Genomic DNA, 12161 nt, shown 5'->3' on the forward strand with positions numbered 1-12161 from the left:
TGAAAGTGCTAGTTTTCAATAAAAACATGTAACATCACCATGGGGTATTGCAATCCACCATAAATGCAGCAATGTTGCTGAGTGCCCAAAATGCGGTCAGGTGTCCATGGGAGAGGGGGGACTGCTGCAGTTTCTTATCTGGCTCCTAAGGCTCTTTTTCGGGTAAGTTATAACTTCAAACAGTTAAATTTCCTGTCATAGCTAAGTTTCCATGTTGTGTAGCTATTACACAACATAGCACTGCATAGTGAAATGGGTCTCCCCAATCAACAAGAGTATTCTAAAACTATTCTGTGAATTTGTAACTGATCTACAGATTCAAACAAAAACATTGGTTTAAAAGGGCATAGGAGTTTTTGTGGCAGTGTTCAATGTTTCATGTAGCTGGCCAAAGTGGACTGTAGATCATTTCAGCCTCAACAAAACTGTCTGTCTAATATTTATTAAAGTCACTCTTATGTTGTAATTACAAGAGAATAAAATGAACATTTCTCTGGAAAAAGGTTTTAATAACATTTAAATGCAAAATAATAAAATATTTGCTAACTGATGCTTTCTTTTCAGCTAAAAAGCTAGAATCTATGCTAACGGACACATTTTAAATGATATGGACAATATATTAATCTATGGCAGGAAGAATGACAAGTATAGGGAATAAATGAAGCAAGCCAAAACATCTGCTTGCAGCTTTGAATTCTTCTTCCAAATACTGCAATAAACAACTAATCTTGATGGCATATGGCTCCAGCCCAGCATATGTAGCATATGCTATCAATCAACTCCTGTTCTGATTAATATCTGAATGGCTATTGTGCTCTTAAATTAGTCACTCAATAATTTATTATTTTAGAATGTAATCTCCATGCCCAATTGAGCTGTCATTATTATTTTTATCCATCCAAAGTTGCAATTTTTGAGTAGTTACATCAGGATTAATGCTCATCACATTAAATAGTGCTTGAACAGTGTGCCATGTTTCGTAGTTAAACATTTTATCAGAATCATTATATTTATTTGTTATAATTCTATCTTGCCTTTTTCTCCAACTACTAAAAATAACAACATATGCCATTCTCCCCACACAATTTTTCCTCATAACAACCACCTACTAAAATAGGTTGCACAGGGAGACTCTGTGTACATGATTGGCTCAAAGTTATCTAGTGAATTTGTATGGCTGAGAGAGGGAATTAAAAATTGAGTCTCCCTGGTGACAGTTAAATAATTAAATACAACATCTACAACATCTAACTCACAAAAGATCATATGAACCTTTTGCTGAACAAGATAAAAGTGTGATCTATTAAATAAACAAAATTATTGTTTTTATTGTAAGTAAGAACTATAAAAATCTCAGGTACTCTAGTCACTGCAGAAGCTTCTCAAATGGCTTACCATGGTATTGTCACAGGTAAATACTGTTTAGGGGCTTTCTATTCCTTTTGGACTATAGATTTAAGATGCTCTAAAAATTGAGATAATTCCAGTAATATCAAGAATCAAGAGCATACCAAGATAAATGCTTTTTAATCTTAATTCTTTAGTCTCCTTGCCACCATAGAATAGAACGATGGTTCAAACTACATTCAACCCAGTCAATATTCTCTTTAATCTACATCACAGGCAGCAAATACTTTCAGGGTGGGAAACTGCTAAAATATTTTGAGGGATATTAAATCAATGTTTATATTAGCTAGTCTAGGAACATAACAAAGATTGATATAATTTCATGTACATCTTAAATTTCAGATTTTACAGATTTCAATGGTTAACTTTTTTTGATGAGAAAAATTTAAAAAGGCAACTCTTACGTGACACAGACATCACAGAATTTGAAAGCATGGAAGACAACAAAATTGAGATTACCACAATAGGACTACAAAAGTCAAACCAAGAAAAGGATCTGGACAAGGAACAGCTGCAAGAAGAAATCCTGAATGAAGTCAGATCTCTTTATGGGATTTACAAAGTAGGCTGGTGAAACTTTTGAAGTCTTCTTTTGAAAGTCAAAAAATTGAGGAAATATCAAATCCCGTGATGCCATTGGAATGTTTAAAGGTCAAGATTGTGAAGAGCAAAAAGAGGAATACAAAGCTACATTATTTGATATTTGTTCAATATTTCTGGTAAACCCTAATCAGGACTGAAAAGATGACAATTTGTGGATTGCACATAGGTAGGTTAGGCTATGGAAAGAATTTTTTCATTTGTAATTTTAAATGAGAGTGAAAAACTTACTATATTAGCTTATGCTCGGTATGATGAAGATTGGAAGCCACTTCTTTATTATTGCCATATGTTTTCTTTTTCTTTACCCTGTTACTTTTTTCTCATTTTTCCCCCTGCACCTTCTAAACATTTTTTTTTACTTATCTTTTTCCTTGTAGTTTAATTTGTAATAGTTTTTACATTTACTAAAAATATCAATAACATTATTTTAAAAAAGTAGGAAAAAATTTGTGAAAATGCAAGGAGGGGAAACTAAAGGGGAACAAATGCTTTTTCACAGTCTTAACCTATTTTAGATCCCCTCCAAGAACTGTATAATTTACAGATTTAGTTTATAAGTATTAAAACTATTATCTATTTTAAATGGGTAATTTTTTCTATTTATCCTATGTGAGACAAAGATTTGACTCTACAATCAAACTTCTTACAATAGTGCACCTCATCAGCTCTTTACTATATTATTTTTAAATGGATGTCTAATAATACCATTTATCTGCAAGGTAGACCAAAAGGAAGCCTAAAAGTGAACGCCAGGCAGACTTTTAAACTTTTGAATTAAATAGTTCCATATAGCTTGAGGTTACAGATGACATTCATCAAGTGATGGAAATCAGACTTCACACATCAGGGACTTTTTCTGTGAATATATATATATATATATTTGTCATGGAATGGCTTGTAGAAGTTATATTAAATATATTTCTACCAAAAACATAAACATAAAACTAATCTCATTCAAAAATGTAATTAGCCAAGATGAAAAGGTTGAATGCAAGGTTGTTTTAAAATGGTTTTAAGCTATTCGTGATTAGAAAAAACTGATGTTTAAATTTGTACACAAAAATCAACACATTTTAATTTCTGTAATTGAGAATTAAACATTATCTGCTTGTGAAACAGCACAGTTTTGTAATATTGTGAGAGCTGTTGAACACAACTGCAGCCATTAACTTAACTATGAATTTTGCAAAAGAAAGAGAATTTACCATATATGTTGGTGTCCCTAACCAGTATTGGAATTGATGCATGTCAGGGCTCAATACCCTCAATTTTATCCTCCAGGGAAAAAAAGGTTGCAATCATCATTGCTATGAGAAAACAAATAATAAAACAACTGATATAGTGACTCATCTGTAGGAATGGGATGTACTATCAACTGGGAATGTCTAAATGGAATGCTGTGGTCCAAAACGATGCAGTCTCTCAGTTGAAGTGACTGACCTGGGGATCTTTTGTTAGAAAGACAGTGCAGCAAGAGAGGCACAGCCATATACAACCTCAGAAATGTGAATGTCTGGCTTGTAACAATACAATTTCTCCTGTAAATGTAAAACCCCAACGAACTATAGACATTGAAGTTTTATACACAATTAAATTGGAAGTGAATATAAATGTGAAGTATGGAAAATCATTCTAACAGGTGAAAAGGGCAAAGTTTGATTAGAACAGGGGATTGAGTTCTGTGCCCATTTTCTAGCTGAGACAACCGTAACTTGGAAGAAAGTTTTAAAGTACATTTTGAAAGAAATGATGTCTATAAGTTTAGAAATAGCATCCCTAAAAGCTATGAAAACTCAGTTCAGATTTCAAACAGCAAGCAGGAGAAACAAGATTCAAAATGGATTGACCATTCATGAATCCATGAATGCACTTATGGAACTTATAACACATTGATTCTTTCAAAATGTACCTTAAAACTCTTTAATGACTTCATAATGGCAGAGTAGAATTCAATGTAAGCAACTGCAAAGTGATGCATGTTGAAGCAAAAATAAATAACTAAATCAATCAACTAATATCTATGCACACACTAATGTCAAAGGATCCTGGGGTAACTTATTGAAAGGGATCTCAGAATGGTGGATGATTGCACAATTAAAATTTCAACCTAATTTTTGATGGATAAAGCATTAGGTAAATTTCATGTTATGAAATATTTGGAAACAGTTGAAAGGATAAGTATAAATTTAGGTAATATAACATCCTGATTTTAGTGGAATGCAGAAAAAGAAATAATATTCAATTCTGAGGACTGTGAAAATGATTCCAAAATCTGTCCCATCCCCCCAAATAAATGTATCACAGCTGATTTGAAGATATGTTTAGACTGTTGTCTTGTTATTCAAGACATCATATGCAAGGAGACTTAAGAACATTCCTGAGGTTGAAAAGTTCTGCAAAGAAGAAGAGTGGGGAGGGGGAATCCAAAAACAAGAATCTGAAGATTTATCCAGCTATATGAGATTTCTGGAAACATCTTACAAAACAAAACTTTAAAGACAGCATCCATAAAAACTAATTATTTTTCTTCCTAAATCCTGTAACATGTTTATATATTCCAATGTAACACAGTCTCTATAGTCCCTGAGTATATTTTTGGCTGTCAATTTCACTGGGTTTCTTGCCCGATTGTCTCTTTTATGTCTCCTCTAAAAACACAAAAAAGAAGCAGCTATTTGTACTGATCAACATCAAGATCCAAAGAATGCTGGCAAAGTACTGAAAGACAGTAAATACAAGATCATCACTCTGTCTATAGCAGCCGTTCAAATAAAGTTCATATGAAGAAAAAGTACAGTAAATACATCACATTTTCTCTTGACAAAATAATGTTACCCGCTTATCTTTAATTTTCTCTCCCACTGTGTATAAACCAACCTAAGTAAAGTGTATGTTCTAGACTTGACAAAACACAGATTTCTATGAATCCTAACTGACTGAATAAAATATCAGGTAGCAATTTAAGTGTTTAGAAAGAAGTCAATAAAAGAATTAATCCTGAATGACTGTGAAGACTCTATGAGAGTTGTAACGTAGCTGCTGTTGAATCAACTAAAAATAAAAAATGTAAGTCAAATTCCTTGTGTGTCTATCACACTTGGCCAATAAACCTATTCTATTCTATTCTATTCTATTCTATTCTATTCTATTCTATTCTATTCTATTCTATTCTATTCTATTCTATTCCTATCCCATCCCATCCCATCCCATCCCATCCCATCCCCATCCCCATCCCCATCCCCATCCCCATCCCCATCCCCTGCTTTATTCCAATGATATTGAAATATTGTTTAGTAGAAACTTGCCAACAATCCTATCTAACTTTGAAACAAGAATCTTGGCCTGATGTACAAGAATGGATATAGAAAGGTGTTAAAGTCAACAAGTCAAATTTTGCCAGAAGCTTTGGAGGTTATTTAAAAGCATAATAATGACGTGATTAGAGAAAGGGCAGTAATTACATTCACTAATTTATTAGTGACTGGAAATCCCTTGTGGAAATTTTTGCTAAAAAAAAAATGAAAAAAAAATGAACTTGTGATCTATGGGTTTGATGATCAGAAAGGATAGACTATGGAAATAAATAAATAAATAAATAATTTTATTTCTATACCGCCCTTCTCCCGAAGGACTCAGGGCGGTGTACAGCCTATTTAAAAACACAAAAAACACGACAACAATTTAAAATTTAAAATCATTAAATAATTAGGCTCCAATTAAAATCCCAGAAATTTAAAATACCCCAATTTAAAACGTTATGTTAATAGCCCTGCCTGGCGGAACAACAGGGTCTTCAGAGCGCAGCGAAACACCCGGAGGTCGGAAATCTTTCGTATTTCGGGGGGCAGTTCATTCCACAGGGCTGGGGCTCCCACAGAGAAGGCCCTCCCCCTGGGTGTCGCCAGCCGACATAACTTGGCTGATGGCACCCGGAGAAGACCCTCTCTGTGGGAGCGGACTGGTCGGTGGGAGGCTATTGGTGGCAGAAGTCGGTCTCGAAGGTACCCGGGTCCTATGCCATGGAGCGTTTTAAAGGTGGTAACCAACACCTTGAATCGCACCCGGAAGACCACTGGGAGCCAGTGCAGCTCGCGCAGGAGGGGTGTCACGTGGGCGCAACGGGTTGCACCCATAACCACCCGCGCGGCCGCATTCTGGACCAGTTGGAGCCTCCGAGTGCTCTTCAAGGGGAGCCCCATGTAGAGAGCATTACAATAGTCCAACCGGGAGGTGACAAGGGCGTGAGTGACCGTGCGCAAGGCGTCCCGATCCAGAAAGGGCTGCAACTGGCGAATCAGGCGAACCTGATAAAAGGCCCCCCTGGCCACGGCCGTCATGTGCTCTTCTAAAGACAGCCGTGCGTCCAGGAGGACACCCAGATTGCGAGCCCTCTCTGTGGGGGGCAAAGATTCACCCCCAATAGTCAGCGATGGCACCTGCTGACTATATCGGGGCGCCGGAAGCCACAGCCACTCGGTCTTGGAGGGGTTGAGTCTGAGCCTGTTCCTCCCCATCCAGGCCCGCACGGCCTCCAGGCAGCGGGACATCACATCAAGGGCATCGTTGGGGTGGTCTGGGGTGGAGATGTACAGCTGAGTATCGTCAGCATACAGATGACACTTCACCCCGAAACCACGGATGATCTCACCCAGCGGCTTCACATAAATGTTGAACAGGAGAGGCGAGAGGACCGACCCTTGCGGCACTCCCCATGCGAGATGCCTCGAGGTCGACCTCTGTCCCCCTGCCAACACAAACTGCGAGCGGTCGGAGAGGAAGGAGGAGAACCACCGCAAAACGGTGCCCCCTATTCCTAACCCCCTCAACCGCTGCAGCATGATACCATGGTCGATGGTATCAAAAGCCGCCGAGAGGTCTAATAGGACTAGGACAGAGGAGCAGCCCCTGTCCCGAGCCCTCCAGAGATCATCCACCAACGCGACCAATGCCGTTTCAGTGCTGTACCCCTGCCTGAAGCCCGACTGGTACGGGTCTAGATAGATAGCTTCATCCAGGTGCCGGGGAAGTTGTCGTGCCACCACGCTCTCAACAACCTTCGCAACAAAACGAAGGTTGGAGACTGGACGATAGTTGGCTAATTCAGCCGGGTCCAGGGAAGGCTTCTTGAGGAGGGGCCTCACTACCGCCTCTTTCAAGGCGGCAGGAAAGGCACCCTCACTCAGAGAAAGGAGGAAATTTTGCAGTAACATTAGAGAAGAGTATAAAATATAAACGTACACTGACAGCTGTTAAGAAGACCAGAAGTTGCTTCCTTTTCTTTTTTTGTTTGTTTATGTTTGTTTTATTAAATTTGTATACCGCCCTACTCCCGAAGGACTCAGGGCGGTGAACAGGCACAGAATAAAATACAGAAATACAAAAGTTAGAAACAATTTAAAACCAAATTGAATAATTTAGCCCAAGACAATTAAAAATCCCAATAATTTAAAAGAAATTATAAAAATTTCAGTTTAAAAATTTAAAAGAAAGGGGAGAAAATTAGGCCAGGCCAGCTTGCTGGAATAGGAGGGTCTTAAGAGCACGGCGGAAAGTGCGCAGATCCGGGATCCTCCGTATCTCCGGGGGGAGCTCGTTCCAGATAGTGGGTGTCCCCACAGAGAAGGCCCTCCCCCTGGGGGCCGCCAGTCGACACTGCTCGGCTGACGGCACCCGGAGGAGCCCCTCTCTATGAGAGCGTACCGGCCAGTGGGAGGCTGTTTGTGGTAGTAGGCGGTCCTGTAAATAACCAGATCCTAAGCCATGGAGCGCTCTAAAGGTGGTAACCAAAACCTTGAATCGCACCCGGAAGACCACCGGGAGCCAGTGCAACTCACGGAGAGGTGTCACACGGGAGCACCATGTTGCTCTCATAACCACCTGCGCGGCCGCACTCTGCGTCAGTTGGAGCCTCCGGGTGCTCCTCAAGGGGAGCCCCATGTAGAGAGCTTTACAATAGTCCAGTCGGGAGGTGACAAGGGCATGAGTGACTGTGTGTAGGGAGTCCCGATCCAGAAAGGGATGCAACTGGCGAATCAGGCGAACCTGATGAAAGATCCTCCTGGTCATGGCCGTCAAGTGCTCTTCTAAAGACAGCCGTGAATCCAGGAGGATGCCGAAGGTGCGAGCTCTCTCCGTGGGGGCCAGCGATTTGCCCCCAATAGTCAGCGATGGCGTCAACTGACTATATCGGGATGTCGGAAACCACAGCCACTCGGTCTTGGATGGGTTGAGCCTGAGCCTGTTCCTCCCCATCCAGATCCGCACGGCTTCCAGACACCGGGACATCACTTCAAGGGCATCGTTGGGGTGGTCCAGGGTGGAGATGTACAGCTGAGTATCGTCAGTGTACTGATGGTACTTCACCCCGAAACCACGGATGATCTCGCCCAGTGGCTTTACATAAACGTTGAACAGAAGGGGCGAGAGGACCGACCCTTGTGGCACCCCACATATGAGGCACCTCGGGGTCAACCTCTGCCCCCCTGCCAACACAGACTGCAACCGGTCGGAGAGAAAGGAGGAGAACCACTGCAATACAGTGCCCTCCACCCCTAACTCTTCCAACCGGTGCAGCATGATACCATGGTCGATGGTATCAAAAGCTGCTGAGAGATCTAACAGGACCAGGCCAGAGGAGCAACCTCTGTCCCGAGCCCTCCAGAGATCATCGACCAACGCGACCAATGCCGTTTCCGTGCTATACCCAGGTCTGAAGCCTGACTGGAACGGATCCAGATACATCGTTTCATCCAGGTACTGGGGGAGCTGTCGCGCACCCACACTCTCAACAACCTTCGCCACAAAATGAAGGTTGGAGACCGGACGATAATTAGACAACCCTGCCGAGTCCAGGGAAGGCTTCTTGAGGAGAGGCCTCACCACCGCCTCTTTCAAGGCGGCGGGGAAGTCACCCTCACCCAACGAAGCATTTATAATCCCCTGGAGCCAGCCTCGCGTCACCTCCCGGGAAGCCAGCACTAACCAGGAGGGGCACGGGTCCAATAAACAAGTGGTCGCGTTCAGTCTGCCCAGAATCCTGTCCACGTCCTCAGGGGTCACAGGATCAAACTCATCCCAGATAACATTCTCAAGACCTGCCCCAGTCCCTCCCCCTGAGACTACCCAGTCGGAGTCCAAATCTTCCTGGATCTGAGTGATTTTGTCATACAGATACTGAACAAAATCCTTGGCTCTACCCTCCAAGTGGTCCTCCCGCGCTTCCTGGTGGAGCAGGGAGCGGGTCACCCTAAACAGGGCGGCCCGGCGGTTATCTGATGACGCAATAATGACGGCGCCGGCCAGAGACCGCAAATGCACGACCCGATCCAGAGCTCCAGCGGCCGCCCTATCCCAGGCGGCAACTAGGTCTCCAGCCGAGGCGTGTGCCAGAGCCTCAGGAAATGGCCCAAGCTCCATCTGGAACCTGTCAGGTTCCATCAGGCGCCTGGGGCGGAACCATTTTTGTATTTTTTATCTTACTTATTACTTTTCCTTACTTTCCTTACACTGCTTTTCTCTTCAAATTTGTTTTTATTCATTTAAAAAAAATCTTTAATACAAATTATATACAAAAAATGTAATGTACACAACATGCAAAAAGGACCAACAAGGCCAAAAGATCACAACCAAAAAAAGCATGTAAATTTGTACCAAAGTAATCTAAGTAAATAGTTTTGGGAAGAAGGATTTTGAGATAAATATCAGTAATAACAGGTGAACAGTTGAATGAAAGAAAAGAGAACAAAGTCAGAATTAAGACTGTTTAGTATAGTGATTAAGACAATGGTATATAAACCAGGAAACTGTGAGTTCCAGGCCTGCCTTAGGCATGAAAGCTGGTTAGACGATTTTGGCTAGTCATTCTCTCTCGTGGCAGAGTACAGGGTGATGTCAGGTCCTGCCAGTTCCTGCCATCAAAGGCTGGAGAATGATGGTGAACAAATGGGCAATATGATTGTGTGTATGTGATGGGAAATAGGGAGTGGGGAATAACAGGTGATGAAGATCAGAGAAACCCAGAACCGGTACTAAGGCCATGCAACCTGGGAAAAGAATGTGAACTGTCCACAATATTTTAGTGTTCTCATACCATCTTAGCGAGCTCCGATTGGCAAAACAAAGACTGGTCACAGGGGGAAGGAAGAAGGGAATCTTTTCTGTATCTTTTTTGTGCGGGAAAACCTTAGAGCTAGCCTAATGTTAGACCTTCCCTAATCTGACTCCATTAGGTTGAAGCAAAAGGTTCTTTTACTAGAAGAGTTAGTTGCAGTAAAGTCAGGCTAGCTCAAATGCACAGAAATGTGGGGGAAGAGAAGAATTGAAGCATAAGCAAGCATGACAGGGCAGGAAAAGCAGGAGGTTGTCGCCTAACGTTGGTATGGTCCTTGCTTAACAAATGCAATCAGGACTATCAAAACTGCCATCTCTAAGCACTGTGGTATGTGATATATTGCCTACTGACCACTTTGCTTAGTGACAGAAAATCTAATTCCAATTAGGGTCTTTCAGCGAGAACTATCTGTACAGTGTAAGGGGAATGACAACAATGACAGATTATAAAAAAGTACTTATAAAACAAGTTCCAGCAGAAGTTATTAAGAAACATTTATATTTAATATAGATTTAAAACCTGAAGTATTTCTGTTGGGCATTATACCAGACAAATACAGTAAAAGGAATGCATATTTAATAATGCATGTGTTAACAGTGGCCAGAATCATGTTCACACAACATTGGAAGGGCGAGGAGATCCCCACAGAAGAAAAGATAATAACAAAAATTTTAGAATGTGCAGAAATGGCTTGCTGATGGAATGGATTCAGGCAAGCGAAGCAAGGCAAGCGTTGCGACTAGCAGCTAAGGTAAGCAAGCTGGAGGGGGGAAACTTTTTTCCTTTTACATGGCTCTGGCGATCCCAGCTGAGTTGCCTGATTAGCAGGCAACTTAGCTGGGATCGTCAGAGCTTGGATCGCCAGAGCCATTTAAGGCTCGTCAGAGCCTTTTGGGCTGGTCTGCCTAGTTACAGGAGAATGACACCCGGCGTATAAGACGACCCCCGACTTTTGAGATGATTTTCATGTGTTAAAAAGTCGTCTTATACACCAGAAAATACGGTAATAGAGAGTTTTGTACATAATTTCTTCTTCTTTTATTTTTCTGGTATTTTATTATCCAATACCCAGAGTTCTTTGGAGTTAGGCATTTGTAAACCTTGTAACTAAATAGAAAACTCCATTTTAAGTAAAAGAGTTATTGGCCCTGTGATCCTGAAGAGCTGCCTCCTGGAAAGAAAGCAATTACTTTAGCTTTTGAGGATTCAATAGGTAAAACTGAGTTATATTTTCAGAATGCTATCCATCTAAAATGTCTCCTGAAAAAGAAGGCAAAGTACAACATTTGCAGATAAATATCTATTAGCTCTTCTAAGAATGACTAGCTCCTACAAGTTCTTGTTGTTTTCGCTCCAGGACTTCTTCCTCCCAACAATTTAATTTATTACATGTGGATTGTGCCTATAGGTTCCTTGGTTATAAATTTCTTGGTCTGCTGCCCAATTCATGTCATAACAATACTGGAAAGCTTCTAACACTCTTTTCCAAAAGATAGCAACGGAGAACTGAAATTTTCATTCCTCCAGCATTTACTTGAAGCAACAGAAAGCAGAAGAATTCCAGCATTTTCAGTGGCATACTTTTTCAAAAATGACTAATTCGAGATATGTGACTGTAGCCACCACTTGGCCTTATGTTATTATAAACCATTGGCTAAATGGATAGATACCCAAAAACACTTACACATGAACATATAAAGAATTCTACCCTATTTTTCATGTTATTCGTTTTGTCCCACACAAAAAAGAGCAAATTGTTTCACCTACCTGCACAACCAAAAGCAAGATGATACCTGGATGAAGGGCTAAATTTTACACAACACACATTTGCCTTGGCCTCAATGCTTGCTACTGAATTGTCCAGGTTGGTTGACCACAGCTTCACTAAGGAAAGATAAAAGAAACACCAGCAAAATGGGTAGATTAAGCTGCAATTGCTTTTCTGGGATTTTCACATGAAATATTTTTTCCTTTTATTATTTCATTGCTAAATAGAAATATAGCAATAGGAAGCAATGTTTACATGTGGATCTCATGCTAT

The 12161-nt window shown here is 41.0% G+C and overlaps 1 protein-coding gene across 2 annotated transcripts in view; it reads right to left on the reverse strand.

Annotated features, from left to right (window-relative positions):
* Window positions 1–12161, reverse strand: part of COP1 (COP1 E3 ubiquitin ligase) — a 133591-nt gene that overhangs the window by 46571 nt on the left and 74859 nt on the right. For both annotated transcript variants that reach the window (XM_070939228.1, XM_070939227.1), the window contains exon 15: window positions 11888–12004. In XM_070939228.1, coding sequence (XP_070795329.1) covers window positions 11888–12004 — 117 coding nt within the window. The remainder of the gene's footprint in view (window positions 1–11887; window positions 12005–12161) is intronic.

Source organism: Pituophis catenifer, unplaced genomic scaffold (genome assembly GCF_029215685.1).
Source record: "Pituophis catenifer annectens isolate HBS135680 unplaced genomic scaffold, rPitCat1.0.hap2 SCAF_3, whole genome shotgun sequence".
Classification (NCBI taxonomy): Eukaryota; Metazoa; Chordata; class Lepidosauria; order Squamata; family Colubridae; genus Pituophis; species Pituophis catenifer.